The sequence below is a fragment of the Biomphalaria glabrata genome, chromosome 15, assembly GCF_947242115.1.
Source record: "Biomphalaria glabrata chromosome 15, xgBioGlab47.1, whole genome shotgun sequence".
Taxonomy (NCBI): domain Eukaryota; kingdom Metazoa; phylum Mollusca; class Gastropoda; family Planorbidae; genus Biomphalaria; species Biomphalaria glabrata.
In genome coordinates, this window is record NC_074725.1 from 2,341,734 (window position 1) to 2,354,146 (window position 12,413).

Genomic DNA, 12,413 nt, shown 5'->3' on the forward strand with positions numbered 1-12,413 from the left:
ATATCAGGACACTAAAACACCAATCAGCCAGTTCAAACTTAGGCCATTCAATTCAATAAGGCAATGTTTACCTCTGTCTCAGGGAAAGGGGGAGCTGTTGGCGTCAACTTAGGTTTAGGTGACATGTGAGAGAACACATTCTCAGTCTCCAATCGCTGACCTGCAAGTGGTGAGTTTCGCAGTGGAGGAGATTCTGAATCTGACTTCTTCATGGCCTGATTAAATGCTGGAAGAGGGTACATGTTGGACTTGACCTTGTGTCTGGAGGCTGCGGGTGGGGATGGTGAGGAGCCTGCTTCAGGTTTCTTAGACAACAAAGGGTGTGCGTGTATTGCTTGAGTGTGTTTAGTCCATAAGCTTTGGTCCATGCCCCCGGCGACATCTGAGAAGTACACCAGGCCGTCTGAGCTTCTCTCTGTTATTCTTCCCATCGCTGGCATTTTGTTGCGCTTGTTGGGGAGTGGCGGGGGATCCTGGACAGCTGGTGTTTCTGGAACGGGGTCAGACGGTACTCTCCTTGTAATGTTGTGGTTGACATAGTGGGAAGGAATGTCCAGGGGGGTGTCCTCATCTGACGGGTGGGTGATGAATCCAGAAGTTGGTGATGTCTGAGAAGAGGCACCCATGGCCTGTGCAGGGTCGCATGGGGGAGATAATGGAATGAAATCCTCAGGGTCATGGTACTCTGTATCTAAGGCCACAATTTCTGGTGATAAGAAAATATATTTGGAGAGAGTTAACCTTCTGATTCTTTTACTGATACTTGTTTTCTATATCAAATTATTAAATGAATCTTAAATGACAAATTGGTTTTAACAGCTTTCCATTGAAAACTGTTGACTTATTTTTCTGAAAGCTCAGTTTAACAACAAAGCAGCTAAAGGCAACTTTCATAATGGTGGGTAGTTGTATGCGTTATTCAATAGTTACATAGTGATAATAATACAATGCAATATGTGGGATTCCAAAGTTTACCATAAGTCTTCCTGCTCGGCTTTGAGACAAGTGCACCACTAGTTCCAGTTGACACATACCACTCTCCTCTGTAAATAAGAAGACAATAGCATATTGGATCAACGTGCGACTGATGTGGGGTATGATGTAGAACCACTTCAGAATTAGAGTAAACTTAAAGGAATCATATTTCTATGTTTAAAATGGTTATCCTGCCAGAATATAAAAAATACGCAAGTATGTGATTTTAAAGATGACTCAGAACAGCCTAATAATAATCAAATAGAAATGCAGATCTATTGCATGGCTAAACCATAACTTGACTTATAGATGACTACACATATTTGCTGAAGATAATATATGGTTGTCAATTCAAATTCAGGAAATTAATATGGATGTTAAAGAAAAAAATAAAATATCCAGAATAGACACAAACTAAAACATTGATCAAAACAAGTGTTCTATCAGTTATAAAATAAGCTCTTTAAAACATACAATAATGAATAAGTCATTCATTTGAATCAATTGATGATTTCATACTTGAGTTTGCCTGTTTCTTCCCCTAAGTGAGTCATGGTGGCTTCAAAGCGACACACATCCCCAGTGAACATATCCTTCAGTGAAATCACACACTCCCCTGAGAAAAAAACAAACATTGTACTGGATGAGTATTAAGACTTAACCAAAACGCTGGTGGAAAAAAAAATTGTGTAGACTACAACAGAGTCAATGTCGAACTAAAAAAAAACTTATCTTGAAAAAAAAAAACAGAAACCAGAATTAAATAAATGATCATGAACTCTCAATGCTCATTATTTTTATTGCCCCTTTTAGTACTCTCAAAAACATCATAAAATCTACACTCACAAACAAATAACCATACACTACATGACTAGTGATGAGACAGACATTTAGTCATGTAAATGAAGTTCCCCTTTTAGTTTATGAGACTGATGATATAAAGTTCATCTACTTCTATGGCTAATAATGGCATCATTTGGCCAGCACAACAACTAACTGACTTTATTTCACTAAATGTCAGGTACCCGCTAGAGATGGGATGTCCTTAAAAAGTTGTGTCCACTCAGGGATGTCCCTAAAAAGTTGGGTCCATTCAGGGATGTCCCTAAAAAGTTGTGTCCACTCAGGGATGTCCCTAAAAAGTTGGGTCCATTCAGGGATGTCCCTAAAAAGTTGTGTCCACTCAGGGATGTCCCTAAAAAGTTGGATAGATTCACAGACGACCTAAAACCTGTGAAGTTCGGATTCCAGACTTCAACAGCAACTTGGATCAGAAGCCAAGTGATTTACCATTCAAACATCACGTCCCTTGTTACGTAAAGTAGTTGTAGACTTGATTAATTTAAAATTGTTTTTTTGTTTGTTACATAGTCATTTTTAGTACAAAAATTATGCAACCCTGTAGTGACCTAGCAGCACTGTAGCACTTATTCATTCACACAACAACAGCTAAAACTTTAGTCTTCTCATCCCGACACAAAAGAAACAACACAAGTTATTTCCCCACTCACCATAAGACTCATGATCTTCTCCGGCACCTTTGACAGCGATGAGTATGTGTTGATCTTCTAGGAAATCTATGTCACTGAACAGGGGCCGCAACTGTAACATTCAAAACAGAATACATTCAACTGAAATCATTAGAAATTTAAACTGGATTGGCTCATTCATTTAACAAATTTCAAGAGAGGAAGATAGACTTAGCACTTAGTTGTTATTTGGCTGGAATGTTAATACTCTTGAAATTAGCAAATGTGTTCTGTTGATGTATACTGAAACATTGGGCAAGCATGTTGGAATTTTCTTTTAACGTGCTGCCTTTAGGCGCTCAGTAAACAAAACTCTGCCCGAGTCGGGTGTCGAACCTCGAGCCCCCTTCTAGGTAGCCAAGCCAAGTTTAAGCGCACTTGGCCTCTCGACCACGATTCCCACAATTAGCTAAATAAAAATTTTCTCTATTTCCTGAGCATGTTTTTTTGACAATTAGCTAAACACTTTTCTTTATTCCCTGAGCATGTTTTTTAACAATTAGCTAAACACTTTTCTTTATTCCCTGAGCATGTTTTTTAACAATTAGCTAAACACTTTTCTTTATTTCCTGAGCATGTTTTTTTGACAATTAGCTAAACACTTTTCTTTATTCCCTGAGCATGTTTTTTAACAATTAGCTAAACACTTTTCTTTATTCCCTGAGCATGTTTTTTAACAATTAGCTAAACACTTTTCTTTATTCCCTGAGCATGTTTTTTTAACAATTAGCTAAACACTTTTCTTTATTCCCTGAGCATGTTTTTTTGACAATTAGCTAAACACTTTTCTTTATTCCCTGAGCATGTTTTTTAACAATTAGCTAAACACTTTTCTTTATTCCCTGAGCATGTTTTTTAACAATTAGCTAAACACTTTTCTTTATTCCCTGAGCATGTTTTTTTGACAATTAGCTAAACACTTTTCTTTATTCCCTGAGCATGTTTTTTTGACAATTATCTAAACACTTTTCTTTATTCCCTGAGCAAACACTTTTTTTTTTCATTTTTCCTTTGGTATACCGGTATTTTGAGGTTTTAATGTCAGATTAGAATATTATTTAATAATAATATACTCTGAATTTGTTATTAATAAGATATCAAATATGTGTATATACTTACTGGAAGAATAAGTACATGAATAGAAAACTAACCATAAGAAATAAAGTTTAGTTCAGAAGTATTTCTTACACAAATATTACCTGAGGTAATTGATCACATGTCCAGACTGGGTTATTGATAATGCCTGGCTTCTGGCTTTCTCCCACTCTTTTGTTGGACTCACAGCAGATAATGTCTGGAATATAAATATAATTCCTATGAAAGTCAACTGGCAGAGACTAACTAGGTCAAGGGCTAAATGCACTTCTCCCGTGGAGTCCTCTACATGTCAAGAGGCGTGCTAGTAAGACAATGTCATGCATAATATTATGCATTCATCAATGCTGTATGCATACAATGGATGGCTGCCTGGTTGTGCGGTTTGCGCGCTGGACTGTCGGATTTATCGGCGGTCGAGGGTTCAAACCCTACCCGCTCCCATCCCCCGTCGTCCTGCGGGAGGTTTGGACTAGGAAGTAAACTTTCTTCAACTCTGAAGGAACATCTGAATTATGTAAAAACATTTTACAAAACAATAGTAAGATGAGCTTTTACGCTGGAAGGGATTAACCCAATAGCAACTGTTTCCAGTTTGAAAAAAACTACTAATTTGTAACCAAAGAGAAGTAACTATGAATTTTAAAAAATCAATGAAAAATAATAATATAGTAAATATTTTAAAATATACAACTAAATATTTTTAGTTTAAAAAAAATTTTTTTTAATAACTTTAGAATAAAAAAAAACAAAAACTGCTGAACTACTCTATTTCCTAAGTAGCCCTTATATATGGCAGTATCAGCTATACACATCCTTAAACAAGAGTTGTCCTGCTCTTGTACTTGTCCAGAATGAGACATGATGAGCTCTTACTTTTTGAAAGTTTAAAAAAGTGATGCTAACGCCCTAACATCCTAGCACGTTAGGCTCAAACTATAAGAAATGCATCCCCTCTGCATTAGGCGCTATTGGGTTAATATCAAATTTGAACTGCCAAGAGATTCTTTAGGTCAAAGCAAATTAAGTCAACTAAAACTTTCTGAACAAATTGTTTATTATGCTCATATTTTCTTTATCTAGTTCATGTCATCTTATGCCAGACATGTTTCTATTCCCTCGGATTATATTAGCCATCAGATGATAGAAATGTACAAGCCAAATTATTATTATTATTATTTTATATAGCGCCACTTTCATGCTTATAGCATGCTCAGAGCGCTTTATCCAATCTCATTTGTGGACCAGTGGGAAAAGGGGGTATCTAGGAGTTGGTTTTCCGTGCTGCCTTTAGGCGCTCAGTAAACGCAACTCTGCCTGAGTCGGGTGTCGAACCTCGATCCCCCTTCTAGGTAGCCAAGACAAGCCAAGTTCAAGCGCACTTAGCCTCTCGACCACGCTTCCCACAAATGTTGGAAATGGTCCATCAGACCATGTAATAACAAGTCCATTTTTCTGATACAGCAAAGTTACTGGTTTGTTTTAGCCGCTAAACAGTGGCACCAGAGTTTCTATGTGGACTACGAAGCTACTACAAGCTACACCTGTTGCTAATTAACCCTAAAGGCGCATGTGCTAGTTTAGCCTCCATTTTTTATGCACTCATTGTAAAAAAGGCTTAGCACTTTAAGGGTTAAGTTTGGTTTCATGATAGCAAAAACAATAACAATTCATTTTTAAAGAAACAATGCTTATAACTGCATGCTATTTTATTATACAGTTTATTGTTAGAATAAGTTTAAAAGAGAATAAAACAGTATTTTATTGTTTTGAAAACGAAACATTCTTTTGAAAAATAAAATGAAGCTTAGCTTCAATTCCTAAGTGTTCCAACAGCTAGTTTCAGTGGAAGTGTGCAAGAATGAGATAGTGTGTGTTGCATTGAGTGTGTGTATAAGCCTGTGTGAGAACTGTTGATGTAAAGCAAAACTTTAAATAATATAGCCATGGTAGCGCTTTAAAAGTTAAAAGTATTGCATGCTTTGGACATAGCTGCATTTCAACTAAGCTGCTAGTGACTCCCCTCCCCAAAAAAAAACCCAATTATCTGTAAATAAATTTTTAATCTGTGCTAGGCTAAAAAAAAAAGTAAATTTTTCGTCACTGTGTTAGAGGCTGTGACCTGTCACATCCATACTGACCAGATATATTGATAAACACAATTGATTTTTAGATAGTCAGTCTTGATTTCAAACTGGCTTAAAAAATTGTTTGAAATTGATTACAGGTTCCATTGATCACAGGAAACAGAATACAATATTTGACAAACCTAACAACATAAGAGAGTGTTACTTTGACAAGTGTTTATCAATACACTGCAGCAACAAATAGTTATCACAAAAGTTAAGCACAGCATTTGCTAGGAAGAAAAACAAAGTAAAGAAAAAGTTAAAATAAATAGAATGTCCTTACCCTGGCCACGATTGGCTACAAGAACACAACATTAAATTAAAACAACATAAACCTAGACATTAAAAAGACGGACACTGGCCGCGACCAAACATAAACAATGATACAGATGATACAGCTACAACACCACAGCATGCTGGGATAAAAACAATATGAGGGGGGTTAGTAAACTAGAAATAAATACCATTTACTCCTATCATTTATCACTAAAATCTATTTATTAAAGTAATGGATAAACTTTTTCTGCATGTTAATAAGCATTTAAATTTATAGATGTAACATAAAATATTTGTGCATGTGTCTTCGGAAGATAACCTTTAACAAAAGATTTGAATATACAGAAAAACAATTTAAAAAAAAAACAACAACTATTATATATTTTTTTAAAAAGAAACTCAAGATAAAAATAAAGAATGTGTATGATAAACTAGTGAAGAAGGTCATAAAAAGTTGAAGCGGCACAAAGATTTGATCCAGAATGTTTCTTATTTACGTTACCTGGGAGACATGAGGAAGAAAACTCTAGAATGTAGTACTGTTTGGTGCTGGTCTTGATCTGGACAAAGTTTGAAAAGAAAAAAAACAACAACTTTAATTCAAATTTATTGAGGCTGTAAGTGTGACTGCTGGGAACTGACATCCAGGATGAATTGAACATGAGAAATGGACTCGAATTTTTGTCAATGGGCTGATGAACAAAAAAAATGTGGTCAGGAGTTTACAAACTTATTGTCATAGGTTCAATGGGTTTAAAAATGTTTAGGATATTTACACAAATTCCATATTTGTCAAAACTTTAAAAATAGCAATATAAAAAAGAAAAAACAGGAAAGCTCTTTACTAGCTTTCACTGTGCATAAATCTTGAAATTTTGTTTTTCTGAATTATAGTTGTCTTCTGTCTCAATACATTTTATTGAAAATAAAGCTACATATAAGTTCCTTGGGCCAGGACCAAGGAGAAAATGTCGATGTTTTAAAACCTTTTTGTTTGCTTCACCAATCAACACCAAATACAAATGAAATACAAATAATTCAATCTGAGAATCAACAAGATGGCATTCAAATGAGTCAATCTGAGAATCAACAGAATGAGGAACAAATAATTGAATCTATGGTTCTTGGTCCACACAAAACCCTGTTCAAAATTCACTTTCAATTATTTCTGACATACATAATTCTAGACAAGGTTTGAGTTTGACTCAGAAAGTGAAAGACTAACGTCTTACCTCAGCTTCCACAGATTTGAACACAAACTTCACATTCAGATTGTCCTGCAGTGAGGCTCTGTTCTGGATGAACGGTGAAGCAATGCCAACAGTGAAAGAACCAAAAACTGGACGGTGGTCACTGTTCAGCAAGTTGTCCACACTACCTACATTTCAGCAAAAAAAGATTTAATAGATAAAATAAAAACTAAAACATGGGTGCAGCTTATCAGTTTTGTTTTCTGAAAGTTACAGAGCATTATTCTTAACCAACAATGTCATTATCTGTATTATCTGTATTATCACATTATTACAATTGAGAAGGGGGGGGAGCACACAATTTTATTTGTAATTAAATGGATATGACCTGCGGCCTGCGGGCTTTAGTTTGGGTATTACTGATATGTACATTAAACAAACACTATGGTCTCTGACATGATCTAAAGAACATTTGAGCCAGGTTTTGTCAAGATTGGTCAAACAACTTTGATTTCTATGCGGGACATACATACATACTCCTTACATTCTACTTTATGTATTAGATTACTGAAATTGATACCACCCCCTCGCAAGCAAAACAATGGCTCTAGAAGAGGCTAATTATGTAGGTCACGGCTGGGCCTTCATTGCTACTTAAATCCTACACATTTCTTTTAAGACTTTCAATCAGTGTCTTGTTATAACTTATTCATTTGTAATTCGCAAATAGCAGGAGGGTCACAGATTGCAATTACAGAAGTTCTAGAAGTCGATGACAGCAAGATGATGCCACAGCGCTTACCATAGGCCAGGTTCTCAATGAAGGTTCCAGGGAATGAATGCCAGAGTATTCTATCACACCAAGATGGAGAGTTGATTCTTTCCTGGAGAGGGGATACGTACAGAGGTGATAAACATAACAAGAAATAATTGTTATTCGGAATTAGGGACAGCGAGGTCAAAGTGATATTTAATGGTTAATATGGTTCAGAAATAGATAAACAAGTATTAGGGAATCAGATTATAAACTATGACAAGGGATGATTACAGAGTCCAAACAGTCTATACAAAAGAAAAGATAAATCTCTTTCTGTGAAAAATGGCTAGTATGCGTATCATGTGACCTGAACTAAACATAGTTCCTTTATCCAACAATGTGAGGTCCCTACTAAGTGAGAGGTCTTTGAAAGAAAAAAAAATCCCAACATTTACAGGAATTTACACTCCTCAATTAAGAAGTGAATTGTTCTATCATTCTTTTAACAAACCCTTTTGGGATACATCATCATACATGTAGTTCTATTATAATGATAATGATGTTTTTCTTAATCCCTGTTACTGCCCCCAGAATGCAATACATTTATTAAAATCTTGTGCTAATTTCTTTTCATATTAAAATTGATGGGTTTTTTTTCCCTTACAGTATAAGTTACAAACTGCTAATACACAAGGAGGCTTTGACAAATATTCCAATATCTTTTTTACCAAAATGTTTGTTTTTATAGTTTTTTATAATTTGTATTCTCAACATTTCAGTGATTAAAATAAAAGTTTGTCTCAAAGTTCAACTGGATGAATTGAAGTCCAGCACTGACTGGATGGGTGGTGTGAGCTCTGGACATGATAGTTCCAGGTCTGATCCATGCCCCACTGCCATTCCCAGTTGCCCTCAGAAGGTTTGGGCTAGGCTCTAATTATCTTCAAATCTGAAGGTACATCCAAAACATGTACTAAAAACAGACAGACTGACCTTAACAGGACAGATCTTAACAGGACAGACCTTAACAGGACAGATCTTAACAGGACAAACCTTAACAGGACAGACCTTAACAGGACAGACCTTAACAGGACAGACCTTTACAGGACAGACCTTAACAGGACAGATCTTAACAGGACAGACCTTAACAGGACAGACCTAAACAGGACAGACCTTAACAGGACAGACTATTATCCTCCTTTTGAAGTAACGCCTGCCATTTATAAGATAAGATTATCTGAGTGTTGTACTTACTGTGGTTGTCTTAATTTTCTTCCAATCATACTTGTAGCCTGGTGTGTGGCGCTCAAGTCTGTAGGTAGGTAGGAAAGTAATCTCTGGCTCACCTGTAATGAAAACATTGGCGTCTTGTCAAATGGAACATGGACAAAAAAAAAACAACATGTCAGGGATGATGGATACTAGGTTCAAATCTTTATTATCTTGAGATAAGGACATTTGGTTTTTGTTGTGCTCTAAAAGGATTATTTAGAAAAAAATCAAGTTTAAAAAAAAAGGATTTAAAGAATCAAGTCAATGAATTCAATGTAAGACCTCCATTATTATCTTCAATGTCCACAATGACATGTGTAGCTTTTATAACCCTTCATCAGTGGTTACAGTCTAATAAAATGACATACTAGGGAAAAAAAGAAAATTAATGTCCCAAATTAAAATATACAAAAAAAAAAAAAGGGGAGAGAAATTATTCCCAAAATAAGATTTAATACACTTGAAACTTACTGAAACCAAAGAAAGCTTTTTTCTCAAACTGGCACCTTCTGAGTTGATCTTGGTCAAGTAGGGGCACAAACTCTTTCTTCTCAAGCCTGGACAAAATTTGCTGGAGAGACACAATATAAATGTGACATTTATTTCTAGTTTCAAATTTGACATATAATACAGATGTTACTTAAAAAAAGAAGATGATTACGTCCTACGCGTCATGCATTTAGTCATGCATATTAACCTATGACCTAAATTCTGCTAAGTCACTGGTTTTCCTGGCTAGATCAGGCAAATCATTCCATGCTTTAATAGTGCTAGGGAAGAAGGAGCTTTTGTACACATTTGTGCTAGCATATGGAACGAGGAATGTGCCTTTATCTTTGTGTCTTTCTGACATTTAGACCTATCAAAGAATAACATTGTAGAGGCATGCTAAAGCCTTGGTACAATAACAATATCTCACTTAGGTGATAATAATGTATTATCTGTACTATAATACAAACACAGTCTATTACACCTTTGAGCTGAAAATCTCTTCTTTTATTATATGTAAGAGAATTAACATTAAAATCTCTTTTATTACCTTATTAAGAAAATTGATATTAAAATCACTTCAATTACCACATGTGATTTGATATTAAAATCCTTTCAATTATCCCATTTAAGACTCAAAATTAAAATCAGTTCTTTATATTAATAGCATAAAGTAAGTACATTCTTCTAATATGTTAAGCTATCAAGCAGCTTCCATTTAGGTCCCCTAATCCTGGCCAATTCTGTAAAAGAAATTTTCATTAAATGAAATCCTTTACCTCCACAGGGCCAGTAACTCTGTAATTCAAATCTCCAAAGAAGAAGACATGATGGAACTTGTGAGTGATGTCATAATTCTCCAAATTCTTTGCCCCCATGTTTAAACCTTTGAGAATATCTCTAAAATTTGCATTCCTCCTGGAGACAAGAGTTAATCATTTCAAAACACATCCTTTTAATGAAGAAAGCGTTTACAATGTAAAATAGCTTAAGTTAATTTAAAATGTGTGACAGTGTGTGGCAAAAAGTGTCTGACTGTGTAGCAAGCGGGCTCGAGTTTGAATCCAGATTTGAGCTGAGTTGTGTTTGTTTGTTAAACATTTTACTGTTTCAAATGTTCCTTCAGAGTTGAAGATAATTTACTTCCAATCCAAACGTGGCAATGTATGATGGGGGATGGAAACAGGGAGGGTTTGAACACGGGACCATCAATAAATCTGATTGACAGTCCAGTGCACAAACCACATAATTTGGCAGCCATCCTGAGTGCCTAAAGGCAGAACAGAAACTTTCTCCTAGATAGGCCATAGGCCTATCAAGGATTGGATAACAATGCATTGAGCTTGTTATAGGCTGTGTTACTAAAAGTAATAACAAAAACATAGTAAAGTGAAAACAGACTTTGGGGTATCTTAAACTGCACTAAGTAATGATTTAAAAGTCTTTAGATGTTATAACACTGGGAAATCTCACCTCTCCAATCTTTCTTCACCAGAGGCCAGGTGGGCATTGATGAAACAGAACGATGTCCCACTCAGTAGGAAAGATATAGCCACAGCTCCTTTGTTACCTAGAAACAAAGAAGAAATTTATACACAGGCAAATAGAAAGCTCTACTACCAAACAAAATGTTGTTTTTTTAAAATATCTATCATACAAGTTAAACATGGCCAAACAATCGTAAACAAACTCAGGCAAGTTCTAAAGAAGAAGAATCAAGTTAGACAAGTTCTAAAAACATATTGCAAGCAGCTCATTCAAACAGATTTGAATATGAAATTCCTTGTTCAGAAAGAATTTAGATTGAACTAATCACACCAATCAATTGTCTTTGAACTTCAATAAACATTTTACTAGAGTTCAACAGGAACACCAAGATATATGCACAGCAAGCTGCTTCACCTGAACCAACAAATTATATTGTAAAGATATGTTATTAGAAGAAATGTCTGAAAACACAAAAAATATATTACTCAGACTGCTTTGTATAGTCTTTATCATAACATTTGACTCAGGAAACCTTTCTTAACGTTTAGAAAGAAGGCTCTAAAGTTTAAAACACAGAACACAGAAATTTAATGCAATAGAGCTTGATTACTGCAGGCAGGAAACATGTTTACATTATGTATAGCTTACATGTATAGCTTACCTAAGGCATTAGCTATTCCAGTTCGCACTGAGGATTTCTGAATGTAACTGATTTTATTGCGATGTTTTGGATTGATGAAGATAACAGCCCGGAGCCCCCACAAAGAACAGGACTCCAACTGAAAGACAAATTTGATCAGTTAACAAATTAATATCATTATCATATACTTTAAAGATGAATAAAACACACATGTAATAAATGCTGTCCTTTAGAACATATTAAATGTTAAACTTCCGTCATTGCTGGAAGTGGTAATGGAAATAAGCACCCAACTACCTAAAAATGCTTTCAACAATATGCGTCTGAAATAGCCTCTGACAACTGTCTTCTGGCCTTCATGTGTGGCTCAGATATTGAGCCATGGGGCAAAGGTGAGAAACTGGTGCCTAAACCAGTAAGAATCAAAGAATCACTGAAAAGCAATTTGAGCTCCAATGGAGTTAATGCTAGCTCAGGAGACAAGTATTACAGGACCAGCTATCTAAATTCTCCTTGAAGCAAATTGTGGAAAAGCATTTGGGATTAGAGAAAAACAAGAAACCTTTATATCTT

At 35.5% G+C, this 12,413-nt stretch overlaps 1 protein-coding gene across 12 annotated transcripts in view; it reads right to left on the reverse strand.

The window, feature by feature from the left end:
- LOC106072599 (phosphatidylinositol 3,4,5-trisphosphate 5-phosphatase 2-like) overlaps window positions 1–12,413 on the reverse strand; it is a 71,745-nt gene that overhangs the window by 5,782 nt on the left and 53,550 nt on the right. For 11 of the 12 annotated variants that reach the window (XM_056011798.1, XM_056011792.1, XM_056011795.1 and 8 more), the window contains 14 exons: window positions 11,862–11,979; window positions 11,186–11,282; window positions 10,492–10,630; window positions 9,695–9,794; window positions 9,206–9,297; window positions 7,997–8,078; window positions 7,237–7,382; window positions 6,507–6,564; window positions 6,012–6,026; window positions 3,704–3,798; window positions 2,487–2,577; window positions 1,495–1,591; window positions 976–1,043; window positions 72–706 (listed from right to left, as the gene is read on the reverse strand). In XM_056011798.1, coding sequence (XP_055867773.1) covers window positions 72–706; window positions 976–1,043; window positions 1,495–1,591; window positions 2,487–2,577; window positions 3,704–3,798; window positions 6,012–6,026; window positions 6,507–6,564; window positions 7,237–7,382; window positions 7,997–8,078; window positions 9,206–9,297; window positions 9,695–9,794; window positions 10,492–10,630; window positions 11,186–11,282; window positions 11,862–11,979 — 1,833 coding nt within the window. The remainder of the gene's footprint in view (window positions 1–71; window positions 707–975; window positions 1,044–1,494; window positions 1,592–2,486; window positions 2,578–3,703; window positions 3,799–6,011; window positions 6,027–6,506; window positions 6,565–7,236; window positions 7,383–7,996; window positions 8,079–9,205; window positions 9,298–9,694; window positions 9,795–10,491; window positions 10,631–11,185; window positions 11,283–11,861; window positions 11,980–12,413) is intronic. The other variant, XM_056011796.1, reaches the window with a different exon arrangement.